Source organism: Fistularia commersonii, chromosome 2, assembly GCF_037954325.1.
Source record: "Fistularia commersonii isolate RoL2024-O1a breed Wild chromosome 2, RoL_Fcom_v1.0, whole genome shotgun sequence".
In the NCBI taxonomy this organism is placed as follows: Eukaryota; Metazoa; Chordata; class Actinopteri; order Syngnathiformes; family Fistulariidae; genus Fistularia; species Fistularia commersonii.
The window spans coordinates 15,974,197-15,989,830 of NC_141285.1; the positions used below are offsets into that span (position 1 = coordinate 15,974,197).

The 15,634-nt window shown below is 40.2% G+C and overlaps 1 protein-coding gene across 3 annotated transcripts in view; it reads right to left on the reverse strand.

Moving 5' to 3' along the window:
- Nucleotides 1-1,052: 1,052 nt before the first annotated feature.
- Nucleotides 1,053-15,634, reverse strand: part of LOC147236537 (leucine zipper putative tumor suppressor 2 homolog) — a 45,820-nt gene continuing 31,238 nt past the window's right edge. For all 3 annotated transcript variants that reach the window (XM_086170373.1, XM_086170381.1, XM_086170364.1), the window contains 7 exons: nucleotides 6,244-6,873; nucleotides 4,783-5,439; nucleotides 4,537-4,659; nucleotides 4,171-4,317; nucleotides 3,038-3,553; nucleotides 2,855-2,959; nucleotides 1,053-2,380 (listed from right to left, as the gene is read on the reverse strand). In XM_086170373.1, the coding sequence (XP_086026499.1) occupies nucleotides 2,198-2,380; nucleotides 2,855-2,959; nucleotides 3,038-3,553; nucleotides 4,171-4,317; nucleotides 4,537-4,659; nucleotides 4,783-5,439; nucleotides 6,244-6,840 (2,328 nt within the window). In that variant the 5' untranslated portion in view covers nucleotides 6,841-6,873 and the 3' untranslated portion in view covers nucleotides 1,053-2,197. The remainder of the gene's footprint in view (nucleotides 2,381-2,854; nucleotides 2,960-3,037; nucleotides 3,554-4,170; nucleotides 4,318-4,536; nucleotides 4,660-4,782; nucleotides 5,440-6,243; nucleotides 6,874-15,634) is intronic.

The following is a 15,634-nucleotide window of genomic DNA, read 5'->3' on the forward strand; positions in this document are numbered from 1 at the left end:
TAAAGTTTATGTCTGAATTGCTGCAAATCTGAAAGAATTTCTACACTGACTATTATTTCTGAGCAAACTACGCTTTATGGCTGGTTTGATCTCCTTTGGGTTTTGCAAAACGGATCCTGGAGCCTGGCTATTCAAAACTGTAGGAAAATGTGACAGTAAATCACTTAAGGATGTGGGTTCAAATCTACTCCTTTGTTTAATATGATCTGATGATCTTATCAATCTGTAGATCATGTTGTTTTGTTTCAGGCTTACTGCCACTTGCTATGGAAGCTGCCACACAGTGGGTGGGATTTTGTTTGCTGTTAAAATGTATGTGTTGCACTGGAATGTGATGAGTTTTCATTGCAATCTTTTTGTAATTTAACTTTGTGATATGATTTACTACTGAAATCTGCAAGTTACAGATCTATTATTTGGACCCAATAGTTGTTGAGCTGATGGCCATATGGAGCCCTGGGGTTGTGGTGAGTACCACTCATAGTTTACAGTTCAGGAACAACAACTGAATTGGGGAAGATAAACATTCACTTTCTTTTTCATGTCAATTACTTAAGTGTGCATATTTCACTGTTATTAGTTAATTTATTTTACTTTTTTTTATACCTGGAGATACGAGGAGAAAATTTTAATAAACACGGAGACCAGGGTTTCACACCGACACAGAGGGCCTAGATTTAAAGGGGTAGAAAATATATTGTAGAACCTGATCCATCTTATCAAACTTCTCATAAGTAAAACATATGATCAGTGTGTTTTATATTCAATACATACACACTGATCTGAACACAAGACATTATATTGACACATTTAGCTAACTCTAGGTTTTCAATCAATGCCAGGACATCAATTGCATAGCCTCAATACTTAAGTAATATCAAGTGATGGTAATATTGTGTTTTATAAGTCTGTCTGACATTAAGCTACTGTTTTGAAGACATAATTAAGAGTGGTCCAACTTGTTGTCACAAGCTATTCCACAGAACAGTGTTGAAATGAGCCTTATAACAATATTGATGTGCAACTTAAATACCAGCCAATTTCAGATGCTATTTTTATTTTTCAAAAACAAATATTTCAATCATATTTACTTAAAAAAAAACTTGACCTTTTTAAAACCTTAAACACAATGTCTTGAACTGTTGCATGGTTCAAATAGAGATGCACCAATAGATACTGTATGTACAGCATGTGACAGAAGACTGGCTAATCTGTCAAAAAAAAACTGAATATGTGTCGGAATAATTTACAAACAGAGCAAGCATACTGTACCACATCATATGCACAGTGACAGTAGCAGGGCAGCCAGACACAGCATAGCATGTCTCTGTTCTAGAAGTCCCTTTCCATGAAAAAAAAGAAACATTTACAAGAATACCCTTGGAAAACTTTCACAACACAGACATGTTGCATCTTCCTCTAGCTCATGGTGGAGCTAACTTAGAGACCAGAGACACCCAGAAGCGTCTGCTCCTGCATTCATTAAAAGCAAGGCTATTACAGATGTTGCTTCATTCTGAGTTTTGTCAAATTGTGTTTTTTGTCATTATAAATGTAAATGCCTGATTCAATAAAATAATAGTCAGTTTGACCTGTTTCCTCCTGGAAAGCTGCATGACGCTGGATAAGATGGGATACATTTGACATTCTTTTCAGCTTGCTTTCATTTGCAACTGTGGGGTACTTTGTTTTGTGACATGTTTTACAGAGAATGGATAATGGAAAAGGAAGCCATCATTATATGCATGCTGGTAGCTTCATGTCAAAACCCGGTTTAAACAAGCAGGACTGTAGTCCAGCCAGATTTGGCCTCTTTTTCCCATTATTTTAAATATCCTGATTCAAGAATCAACACTTGGTTCCCTGCCTTTTGCTCCCATAGTAGAAAAAAGGGTATTTTTTGCTGGCTTTGTAGTAAAGTAAATCTGTCGAAGGGCCAGGGTGACACCTTATAGGGGTTTATAGGGGGAATCAACTCCGTTAGCAAAGACCAAGATTGCACCTTTAGGATTTTTCCATTTTGACAGTAAGTGGTAAGAGCTTGCTTAGTGCTTCAGCCAAAGCTGTGTTGAAGGCAGTGCAGTATTTGGTCTGGTGTTCAATGTTTGCTTTCTGTCTTTTTCTGATTGCCTGTTCAGTTTTCACAATCCTATGAACATTTTGTTGTAGATTGGCGGTATGTTTTTTTTTTTTTTTTTTATATCTCTGTGGCTGTGATTTCTTCAAAGTGAATGTCATTGCTCCCACTGTGGACCTCATAGTCCTCCATGTCCCTGTTCTCCAGTTCCAGACTCAGCTCCCTCATCACTCGCTCCAGGTCCCTGTTTCGACGGTACATCTGGATGTAGTTCTGCTGCAGCTGTTTCTGATAGCGAATAACCTGGTTGTTAGGGAAGGAAACATGGGTACTAACCTTAGTTAATTGGAATTAATATTAATAAATGTTGAAAATGAATGAGCATGGCAATAATAGACTGCTCAAAAAAATAAAGGGAACACTAAAATAACACATCCCACATCTGAAAGAATGAAATATTCTTATTAAATTCTTTGTTCTTTGCATTGTTGAATGTGCTGACAACACAATCACACAAAAATCATCAATGGAAATCAATTTTATTAATCCATGGAGGTCTGGATTTGGAGTCACAATCAAAATTGAAGTGGAAAAACACACTACGGCCTGATCCAACTTTGATGTAATCTCCTTAAAACAAGTCAAAATGAATCAGTGTTGCTTCCTAAGTGGACAGTTTGATTTCACAGAAGTGTGATTGACTTGGCGTTAAATCGTGTTGTTTAACGGTTCCCTTTATTTTTTTTGAGCAGCATATTTAAGACATATGATTTTTACCTTTTCTTTCTCCTCCTGCCAAACCCTCCTCTCATCCTCAAACCGGGTCAGCTGCTCCTCACTAGTTCTCCTCTCATACATGAGTTCAGCCTTTAACCTGTCCACCTGAAACGAGAAATCGAGAAAAGTTGTATTTCGTTTTAAATCATCGGTCACCCCCAGAACACTGCTACAATCATGTACCTGCTGTTTGAGGCCAAGCAATGTTTCTGCATTTTGCCTCTCAGCCTTGGCTTCATCGCTCTCTCCACCCCAGACCAGGAGACTCTCCTCTCCATCACGATAGACGGATGGACTGGGACCGCCCCGACTTGACAAGCCTCTAGTCTGTGGGAAGGGCAGGCTCATACAGTGCCCCTTCATTGTTGCATTGCCAGGTATCGAGGATCCAACGTGACTGGCCAGAGTTTCACGAAGGTGGGCTAATTCCTCCTCTAACCTTCCGACTTTCTCTCTGAGCAAGTCAGCCTCACTCTTTCGCCTCTGTAGTTCGTTCTCGCAGACTTCAACCTCCAGAGATCGTGTTCGCAGGGCTGTCTGGGCTTCCTGGGATCGGGCCTGGCTGGCTTGCATCTCTGATCTGGCTTCCCGCAGCTGGGCTTTAAGCACCACGATGTCTCCAGCTTTCTGACTCAATTCTGATTGGATTTCCTTCAGCTGCTGTTTGAGGAGGGAGATTTCTCCTGACTTTTGACAAACCTGAAGCGAAAGAGACGAAAATAAATGGAGAGTTATACCTAACCTTTCGAGTATCAACTTTTGTCACTGACAGTCCAGGAAAACACTTGTAATTAATGCAATTTCAACCAATTACAGTTAAAAGTATCTCTAAAAAGAGTGAATACTCCAGTCACCCACAAAATAATGAGCAGGAGACTGCATTAACATTTTTAGTATTTGAACTATTTGTCCAGTGTGTGTGTGTGTGTGTGTGTGTGTGTGTGTGTGTGTGTGTGTGTGTGTGTGTGTGTGTGTGTGTATTTAAACAGACAAACAATAACTTGAAAAAAAGGAAGAATGAAGGTGGATGAGTGGAAAGAGAGATTGAACCAGAAGATAAAGGAATGAAAGGAGAAATTCTTAAGAAAGACAAGGATATAGGACAGAATGAGGTTGGTACAGTGGGTGTGGAGAAAAAAAAAGGGGAAGAAATGAAAAAATATGATGAACCAAAGTAAAAGTAAGAAAATAACTGTTAATTTTAATTATAATAATAGCAATTATTATCACATCAAACAGTTTTTGAGAAAAGCAGATGCAAGATACAGCTTTTTTTGCAAGACCTTGGAGCGCTTCTTTCAAAGTGCATGACCTACCTCCCACTTTGTCTCCTCTAGCCGTGGTCCCAGCTGGGTCTGCTCTCGCTGGATGGTTGCACACATCCTCTCCAGAGTTTCCCTGTCCTGCAACAGGGAGGAGAAGTCCTCCTGCAGCTTCTTTTTCTCTTGCTGTAGTTGAAATACCTGATAAACACAGAGATATATATTGTTCTTCATACTATGTCATACTGATACACCATAAAATACTATCAAAAGCCAATGTGAGATCATTAACAAATGCTGCACTTAAAGTATACTGAATATTCAAACTGACAGTTCACCAAATGTAACCTGATGTATAAAAAGGTTTCAGAAAATCCAACAACATAGGTCACAGAGGAAACCAAAACAAATTAGAGATACCTGTAATTGTAGCACCTGCTGTGCCCTCTGGGCCTTCTGAGAAGCCTGCTTCATCTTCGTGGCACAGGTCTGCCTCAGCTCTTCCATCTCCCTCTCACAGCGACGCTGCTTCTCCTCGTACACCTTTCACAAGCAGACGACACAGGGGAGAGGTCACAGCTAATGTTTAAGGTACTATGACATCGTATCAACCAGTTTACTTGACCCTGAGGTAAGTGGGATGACATACACGTTTTGGTATCTTACCTGGCAGATTGCAGCTTCGTTCTCATCTAGATTCTCACGAAGCTGCTGAAGCTCCAAGTCTCGTTCCCGGAGCTTTTCTTCCAGTTCCCTCACCACTGCTTCGTAGCCCTCTACAGGGGGTGGTGAGTGACCACACGACCCACTGTCTGACAGGGGCTGCCCGCGCCCACTTAGTGACCCTGATCCTGTACTCTTACTGGATGAGGAACGTCCACTATCTGAGTTAGTATGTCCATGGCTGCCGCTTCCACCTGAAGTATTTCGGGTCATGGCTTGCACAGGCTCCAGCTGTCCTGCTGTTCCAGACCCAGAACTGGAGCCTTCGCTGGGAGCCAAACTGTACCCTGTACTGCTGTGAGTAGGAAGGCTAGAAAGTGAGTTTCTGCCTGAATCTGACATAGAGCAGGACTGGCTGCTGCGGGCATTGTGCCCTCCGCTATAGGAGTTCCGTTTCTCCTCAGAGGTAGCGCTGTTACTGCCCATGTTTGTGCCACTTGTGCTGGTGGATGCTCCAAGGGGCAGCAGGAGATTGAGGCTCCCCTGACTCTCTGACAGGCTGCTTCCCCCTGGTCGAGGAGACAGGTAATGCACGGAGTGCCGATTCTTAGGAACCACAGGTTTGAACGCCGTAGGACGGATCAGCACTTTCTCCATGTTCTGAAAAAACGATTTTTAGAAAAAAAAGCATTAGTCTTTGATAAGCGCTACGCTATGCTAATTTGAAACGGGTGAATAAAACTCATTAGAAAAGGATGAGTGATATACTGACAGGTCAACCCTGCAGGCTCTGATTACTTTAATCGATTTAATTGAAATTCATGGGTATGATTAAGCAATTTTCCTAATGATTCTCCTATCATGTAAGATAAAGGTACAGGAGACCAGAGGAGAGACAGTGAGAGAGGAGCGGACAGAGAAAATCTTATTAAAGGGCAGTGAAACACAAGGAGAATGAAAAAAATGACCAGACAAAGACAAAGAGGGTGAAAGCTCAACACGCCTCATAAGCATTTTCCTAACAACTTTGCTAAGACCTCACTTACTAGATCACTGGCTGCAAGTGAGCCATGACATTGATTATTAAGTGTCTGCAAGGTAAGTAGCTGTCAAGTAATCCATCTCAGCCTGTCATTCTAGTGATTATGTTTCCCTCGAAATCGATGGAAATTAATAGCCAATTAGACAGTAGATCTGATGTGAAACAAATGATGCAGAAATACTCACATGCATATTAATTTGGGATAATTTGTGAGTGTCCAATGTACAGAGGTGAAAGAAAATCCTCAACAAAATGTTAGTGTGAGCTGCACTTATCGGCACTAACAAAAATGACCAAACCCACAAAAAAAGTGTCGTTCTGCCACTCAAAATATGGATTAGTTCCTGAGCTGATTAGTTTTGAGGTTTTGCAGCAGTTTGTTATCATGTGTTCATACAAGGAGTACAATCAACTCCATCTACCTTCTCAAGTTGTCCGGAAACCGGTACGAGTTTCGGGGGAGGTCCTCCAATGTTTCCATTCACTGTCCTGTTTTCCCTTTGGTCTTCTGAGTCACTGCAGGGGCTCCTAGCAGCCACGACCAGGTTTTCATTCCAGTCTCCAACCACCGCCTCGTTGCTTGGGTAATCAAAATTCCCATTGATACCTCCAACTGCTCCAGCCCCGCCTCCAGTGGCAGTGTTACCGGGCCGGGGCTGCTTCTTGGTGGGTAGTGGTGGAGGCAGAACATGGCTCTGGGTATGTGCTTGGTTGCTGATTACCAGCAACTGCTCCAGGGAGCTCCCGCTGCGGAGAGTATTATCCTGGAGTCGGAAACAGCTGGTAGCTGGTGTGGAGCGTCGTGTCTTGTTGGGAAACTCGCTGGCGGCGCGGCAGTGTCTCTCCTGATAGGTTCGGCCCGATATAAGACTGCTCACAGAACCCATGGCTGTACTGGAGCTACAGGGCCCACAGGGGCCAGAAGGGGAGTGAGATGACAGTGGCTGACACTGCTGGACGTCAGCGCTTGGGTTGGAACGGTCAGTGACAGCTATAGGTAGTGTCTGAACCAGAGCCATGGCACCTGGATGGTGTCAGCCACGACATGCACTCTGAGAGGAGAAAATAGGAAATAAAATATATTTTATATTCATTTTCTAAAATTGACCATTTTGGTCACAGACACTTAAACAAAGATCATGAAGTCATTCAATAAAGGACATTTCATTTCAGGGGTTAAGGGTTCAGGTGGGCTAAAATCAATGGAACTGAAATGTTATTTTGGTCTTTGTGTCATTTCCCAGAATATCAAGTGGAATAGTCTTGATTTAATTGTAGAGACAGTTAAAATACAGATTCAATTGCTGCAATGAAGTCCCTCTATCTCCAGCCTGAGTTGAGTCACAAGTCATTAAGTAAGAGTCCTGAGTTGATGCTATTATTCCCTTTAAATCTAAAAACTACACAGAATTGGGAAAGCAAACTAATATGGGATGGGGTCTTATTCAAAATATTTTTTTCTGAAAGGAGGCCCTTTCCGACAGGAGGTACAAGTGTCTGACTCTTTTTTAATTCCAGAATTTATAAATTTGCAGTCACTACATACCTTTTATATTAGTGAACTGATTAACACAAGATGCCTCCAGTGTGTATAATTGATTTATAATTCCGATCCATTTGATTTTATTTAACCCTAATGGCTTGTGAATTTATCAGAAACAGATCATTTGAAAAAAATGGACTCCACAGATAAAGTGCTTTCATCAACTTTGGATTTCAAAGCGCTTTAAACTTGATTTTACATTCACCAATACACACACACACACACACACAACTGCCGTGCAAGCCGCTAATCAGACCATTGGGAGCAACTGGGGCTTCAGTGTCTTGCCCATGGACACTTCGGCATACGGACAGAAGGAGTTGGGGATCGAACGGCTAAGCTTCCGTTTGGAGGGGTGGCCACTCTTCCCAATGAGTCACACAGAAACTGTTGGAAATGATATTATATACTTACTGAAATACTGAAAATATTTTATCAGTTTATTGACCATGCCACCTCCAGAATTAAGACAATGAGACCTGACTGACTTGACAAGTGTATCCATACACACCAGATTTTCATTTTGAGGTAAACAAAAGTACTAAGATCACTACTCTTAAAACCATTTAGCCTAATGATATTGCATTTGAAATATATACGATCAAGAAACAAAAGCCTGTAGTCTCAACATAGAATGCTAACAGCTGCTTAATGAATTAATAGTTAAAATATTGTGTCAATGTTACACAATAAACAATCTGGATCGTGTCCTTCAATCAAATTATCTATGCAACAAGGACGAAAAATAATAATTGACAACATTCACAAAACACATTAGCTGCAAGACTGTTCACCTGAAAAATTCCTCGTGGGTCAGTGGGTCCCTAAACTCCCCGCTCAAAAAGTCTTATCATCTAGGAAATACACTGTATATCTCCAGGGACAGTGCTGCTAATTGCTGGTGTCATTAGTGAGGGAAGAAGAGAAAAAGGAGGCTGGTTCAGTGGAGACTGGGGCTGACACAGACAAAGGGAGTAGGAATGAGTCACAGTCATCATCATCACCAGCTGCTTTTTTCATTGTTGTTCCTTAATATCCTTGTTTGAACCTTACGGGAAAAAAAAATCGATTCTGTTAAGTCCTGGATGGCCCTGAAAACTCATAATATCAGTGTTCTATGATCGTAATACCCATGCATCAATGACAAAAAAATCTAGGAAGGTATTAATAGTCGCTTATTTTGCCATGCATTAAACCAGTCCTTTTTGGAGGATTTTAGATGGACACATGTGATTAACACAGTAAGTAGCAGAAGATTAAGTCTTCCATTTTCAGATATTATTCTCAGTATTAGTTCCCAAGGGAAGCAAGGGGACACATATCCTCAGAATGCCGTTGCAAGCCAAAAATCTGTCTGGCCAAATGGATTAATCCATGCCAGATATTACTGAACCTAGTTTGCCAGCACTAATGCCATCCCATGGACTGCAACTTGGGCAGACATGCATCAGCACATTTATTTACCTATGTATGTATATGCACATGTATATTGGACATATTCTTAGAATAAATAAGTGTTTTTGAAGAAATAAAATGTAAGTTATAAGAAGGAGGTATTCATTTTAATGAGAAAAAGGATTTGTAGTTCTGTAGTAGTCAACTCAAAATAGAGCAAGGAAAAAAATAAATGAGCCTACAAATACTTTCCAGGGGGCAAAATAGAAAAAATGTTAAGAAAGGGAACACAACTATTGTTGTTAACATTAAAATGTATTATTCATACAAGAAAAGGCCCCTTGAAATGTGTGTATCATAAATAACCAGGATGCTTTTCCACTTCATCATCCACTGGCCGATCAGTCTAAATACTTCAAATTCTCAAACCAGGCTAATTTTTAAGCACAACGAAGATTCATATAGTGACACAGGCATAGCACCGCAGCCTAGAATGTTTTCTGCTGAAAACATGAAAAAGAATACACAATGGTGAACGTAAACAGACACTTCCCAACACCCTGCTGAGCCTGCCCAGTTTGAAGAAGCTAAAGCTAAAGAGGAGTGGGGAGCGAACACAGCCAGTAGAATTTTCTGCTGCTTTGTCTGGTATCCCAAAGAGATATGGGCATAGTTCTGCTTTGAGCACAATTTTCAGCTCACATTGTTACAAAGAAAACACTGATTGAATGATAAAGGTTTTCAGTTCTTGTCTTACTCCAGATTAATGATTACGTTTCCAATGATACAGATAATGAGCCATTAAGTAAGAACTCTGTCCGGAGAGGGGGGCATAAAATTCAAAGATTTTTCTCTGAAACTATGAATATTAATCTCATAGTAGCACTGGAGAAAATTAAAGGTTGCCTTTAATTCTCCCAGGTGACTTAACTTTTACGGAGATATTTATGTCTGGTCCAAAGTGGTAACTCAACAGTAAAGCACTGCAAACCAAGGAGTTATTTCACTTTTCATTACAAAAAGAACTTTTGTTCTTGTAGTCAGGGTATGGCACAGTAATGACAAGCTTGGATGATATCTTAGTCCACTTACAGTATCTTTTTTTCTTTAAAAAAACATCTCTTTACAGTCTAAAGAGTGTTTATGAATACATCCTTCAACAAACTGAGAGGAAAATGTATTGAGTTATGCCAACTTAAACCCTGAAATCTTTAGTCACACATGGATGAAGAAAATCTGAAAAGTAATATGAAGGTGAAGAGGCAGGCAAGATTGCTGAAAAGGCAGGAAAAAAATCAAACTGATGACAGAACAGATATCACTAATGCACTGACAGAGTAGACAGAAAAAGATCCTTCCTGGGAAATCAATGTTAATGTGATTGTAACAGCTATGAAATTAAAGTTTCCTAAAACAACTACTTGAAGTATAATTGATTGATAACATAACACTGTAGATGAGCAAAGCAGGCTTTAGTTGCTCAGCAGGCTGGTTGCATTAGTGAGAAGAACAAGGAGAGAAACATCAACACTCTACTGACAGCAATACATTTTGAAATAAAAATGTAAACAAAAATATGAATCGAAAAAGAAGTTGGATCGACAGAAGTGTCAGTCGTGATTTTGATAAACAGTGCAATACTGGAGACATAATCAAATCAGCTGGGAGCTGTGTGTTGCCATGGTACTACTTGTATTTTTTTTCATTACATAATGCAATGACTATTAAATATCAGCTTGTAGGCAAAGACAGTAAGTCCTGTCACTTCAGTTTTTATGTCACAGGAGACAGGATACTGAGCTTAATGGAGTGACACAAATAATTCAATTGTTGCATGAGAAATGTGAAAATAGTTCTCACACTTTATACAGTGCCAAAACATAATTTCCTTGACAAAAATTACATGTTTGATACTGAAATTTTAGGCAGACGACAATTATCTTATCTAGATACTTGCATTGAAAAAGGTTTCTCAGACTTGAATCCGAGTTGAGAGATGTGAAACGGTTTAGGAAAAAAGAACTGAAAAAAAGGGTGATGTAAAGTTGGTGATTTTGTCACCCTAGTTAATATTGTAACCATCTTGGCCAGTCAGTGGTACACCTGGAAACAGGCTATCAAACAGGACTCGTGTAAAGTTAAGGTGAGCAAATTACCATAAATGTTAGAAATGTATTACAAAACAATCATGAAAAATAGGCCAGGGCTGAAAAGACTGGTTAATAATCAATTCCTGCCCAGACGGCTGAAAGAATGAGGGGTGATTAAAAAATATGAGACAGACTTTGTCAATACACAGGAAACATGAAGATCAGTGTGTTTTTGGAGAGTTACTACTTGTCATAGCAAAATAAATACACCTCACAACCTTCTTTACCCTTTTATCCAGCTATCCCCAACCCTGCACTCCTAGCCTTGACAAGGACCTCTCAGGCAGGAATAATAGAATTAACAGCCCTGTGAGAACGTCAAGTGTGACCCCCCTCAGCACTAACCCTGTGACCCCCTGATGAGTAGAGGGGGAACTCGTTTGATTCTCTTCCCCCTCCTATGACACCACTGGAGGTCTGGTTTTGTGCTGGCTACCCAGGCAATAAATCTCAAAAGCTAATTTACTCCTCTGTGGTCACTGACTGGTTAGTTCCTGAATTTATTGAAGTCTTCCTCTCTTTCCTCTCTAAGACACATCTCTCTGACAAAGTGCAAATATTTTTACTATCTCTCCCCTCACCGCTTCCTCAACCTCCTTTATTACAAGCATCCTCCTGTGATGTCAGCAGCACAAGGCAGACAGAGAAAAAAAAAACAGTCATTCTGCCTAAAAATAGAAAACATCTCAAGTGCTTGAAATCATTCTGATAGTTTTCGCGAGGCGTTGTGCCCTGAGATGCATTTCATTCGCTGTTCAAAAATAAACTCCAATAGTTTTGCAGCCAGCTATTACAGGGTCAACCCCGGGGCACTTGGCACTACATCCTAACATTCTAAAAACTATAAAATCATGCTGAATGGCTTCGAGACAGGCTTATTGACATCGACTGAAGTCCATAGTAGTCCAAGTCCATAGTACCAGCTGACCCAGGATCAGTAAGAGATAGATCAATGGATAGAGTAAGCAAGTCAAAGGTAGTTCTCCACAAAGAAATAGACATGGGTGGGTCTTAGGTGTTGATACAACCGTGTTATCAAATTGTGCTTGCACAACCAAGAGTGGAAGCAAATACTTCTGCCGCAACAGATCACAACAACAGATCCCTTGCTATCACAACCAACCTCCAAGCTGTTCCGGAGACTCTGCAGGACTTGGGAGTTAGAGGAAGGAGAAAGAAGAAAGAACAAAATGGAAGGTTTAAGGGACGAGGAAACAAAGGCAGCGACGTGGGGGTGACGGTTTAGAGGAATTCCAATACCTGGTCATCTAAAGAGAGCCTCTGAGCAGGCTTTGGGAAAGCCAGGCATCTATAATCTTATTTGGCCATTACTTGGGAAGCACACAGAATTAAGTATCTAAACGCCTGAAGAAATCCCACCATGTCAATAACATATGAAGCAAGGCAACATTTCTTAACCATCTCTGCTAATCACCAAAGTCTTTTCTTATGTTTATTCCAGTTGTCTGAAAGGAGTGGATTAGAGATGCACGAGGTTGTATTTTGCAGGAGTTCGAGTTTGTCTAATGAAATAAAACATCTGTCCACAAAAACTGGAGAGACAAAGTCTATTCTCTCATTAAAAAAACAAAAAAGCAGGGACAAATGATTTTGAATTTTTGATGTCACAACTCTCCCCTTCATAATATGGGGGATGGGGACACTACTAAATGTGATAATTATTAAGCACTTACACCCTCCTTTCGTATTCCTACTGTACCTCCCATTCACTCACATCCCATCTGTGCTGAAGCATCAGCGCACCGTTCTCTTATAACCGTGGCCCGCAATTCAAGAAAACCTTGATCTCAAGACCATTAGTCTAAATTCACATTGCCCATTGTTTACTCAGTGACAACACATAAAGAAATAATGGTAAGCCAGTGGCGATGAGACTAACAGGTAAAAAGTGCAATATTGTTAGATCCGAGCAGGCACCATATGGACGAGGGCAAAAGCATCAGCCATAATAGGAGCAACTCATATAAAGTTTGTGCAAAAAATTTCTTCTTTGATTGAGGTCACTGACCAGTTGAGTGTCTGTGAAGGTTTTTATTGACTCAATAATTAATTCACAATTGATGTATAATCTTGTAGATTCTGGAGACTTCAGTTCTAACCAACTTCAGAATCCCACCTAAAAAAAAAAACTGTCCTTTTGATTCAACAAGTTTATTGTAGGGTATTGACAGAGTGTGCTTAATAGTTGAAAGACTTAGAAATATTTTTACATTTGTATACAGAGCGTGGGCAGCCTGAATTCATCTTGGTGACTCCAGAAGGTGAGGAGGGTGTGAAAGACAGACACGAGAGAGGTAGACAAAAAGAAGCTCAGTTGTCTAGGTGAGTCATGATAATTCTCCACAGTCTGCAAACAAAAGAGAATCCACAAGTACGGGCAAAGCAGAAGCTCACTGAAACACAATACCTCAGTGAGGGAACCAGTCCGCAGTCACCTAATCTACTCTTCCATATATTTGTCACACATCTAGTAACAATAAAACTTCAAACAAGAGAGATTTTTTTATTGCAAAAAAGTCAGCTGACCCCATTGTAAACGGAAAGAAGCCATTTAGTGTTTTGCCAAAAGAGTTGAGGTTATGTTAGGCCTCCATTCCAACACAATGACTGTCTGCCTGAGTGGTTGCTCATCGTCACCTTCCCCCACTGGGCCTCTCACAGTGGCTTCGGGGTGAAGCTGCCCCCCCGAACACAGTGTGTGTGTTGGGGTGTGTGTGAAATTGCTGAATGCAAGTAAACCCACTCATTAAAAGCATCGCCTCAGTGCCAAGTCCCTTTCACTCAAGGCATAGAGATATTGTCCTGTTTGGCAGAGTAACATGCTTGATATTGTAACTATGAACAAAAGTTGAGTTTGAAGTTCCTCTGATTCTTCAGGACTCTGACTTCATTATACCAAGTTTTCTGTGATGAAACCACAAAATAATGTTTCTAAAGTGAGCCTGTGCAGGACTAATTGGCAACAGGTCCTCACATAGTCCAGTTTTTTTAAATTTTCCTTTTGCCTCTTTTTACAAGAACTCGCTTTTTTTCAGACTTTAGCTTCTCCCTCTGTTTGAAAGTGTTGCCAAGGTAGTGGAGGCCCCAAATCTTTCATGCTCGGGGTGAAATGAGATACAGAGACAGGAAGAAAAGGAAAAGTTGCGAAGAAAGAAAAAGAGTTTTGTGTGCATCTGATAGCCTGACAGTCTGACAGCGAGCAGGTTGGCTTTTTAGCATCTCAAAGCATCTGGGCTCAATTCGGACGCAAAAGCCCGCTCAAGTGTGGGGTGACCAAAGTTGAGAATCACCTTTCATCACAGAATAACTCTGGAGAACCTCAAAAAGTTGATGTGGGGGTTGAGGAGTGCAGCAAGCAAGTCACTGAAATGAGATGCAGTAGACATCGGTGACATGCATGCAGTGAAGACACTGTGGTCATTCAGGGACACACATTTATTTATGGTTTCATTTTGAAATGGGTTTTGGTGTCTGTGCTGAAGGCCTTGGGGAAACAAAATGAGGTTATAGGCACTGTTTACAGGGAAAAATCATGACTGAAAAAGATATCTGGTCATATCCTGGTCAAGCTTCATTATGTTATATGAACAAAATTACTCACAAGTATTTCACACTTTGCTGTCTATTTTTAAAATTAACTTGAGAATGTATTTGAATAAACATTCTCTAGAACAAAAAAAAATAATAAAGAATAACATGAAGAGCAACATTTTCTTTTTTACTTTGAGCTGCATATATGTCAACTAACTAGAATATATAACTACCACATGAGATTGGTAAAAGTTGGGTTTTTTGAAGGTGTCACTTTACTGAAAAGGATTATGTCATGTATTCCCTTTTAATTAGAGGGTAAACATGTAAATAAAAAAGAAAGTATAATCAAATGCATAATTAAAGAGAGGAAGGTCCTAACAGCCCTTTTCCCTTGTTAGGACCCTAATTCATGATAAAAAAGTATTAAGGGATTTTTTTAAGATAACAATAAATACCAATGTCTGATAAATGACTTGTATCTGTTTCTGAAAACGCTATCAATACAAGCACCTTATCTTTACTATTTCTTGGTCTTTACCACTTGGCATCAAAACAGGAAGTGGTGAATTGGCAAAACTATTGTCTTGCTTGATTTTATTCATTGTCTGTATAAAAATAGATATTGAGGACTGGAGCAAACTATGTACATCATGCTGAAAAAGCCTCAATGCTCGTAATGCCCATAAACACCAGAGAAACGGTCAGTTGGCACAAGGGGAAAAGAAAAAAAGTATGTTATGACAACACATTCATTGCTTGACACATCTCTATGAGATCAGCACCTAAAGCAGCAACATTCAGTTTACAGAATACTACTTATTAGGTACATGTCTTGACACTGTCAGTTTACAGTCAGGCTGGCACTGGAGGAATTTGGCTGCAGATGAGGTACTAGTACATGAAAAAGTCAAGACATTATTGCTCTGGTCCAAATTTGGGGTTTTCTGAGAGTTTTTCCAGCCACTGCCGGTTGGTCAGTGGTCAGACAGGCAGACACGGGAAATACCAAGAATGTCAGAGCTAGAGAAACATGGATTAGTTTTTGTTAGAATCAATGATCAGTTCAGATCTGGACAATGAGTATGTGAGAGTTTGTTCTCGCTGAGTATTTTCAGATAATTCAGGTGCTGAAGTACTTCTGCCTTCTCATTGTCCCGAAACGTCAGCCAA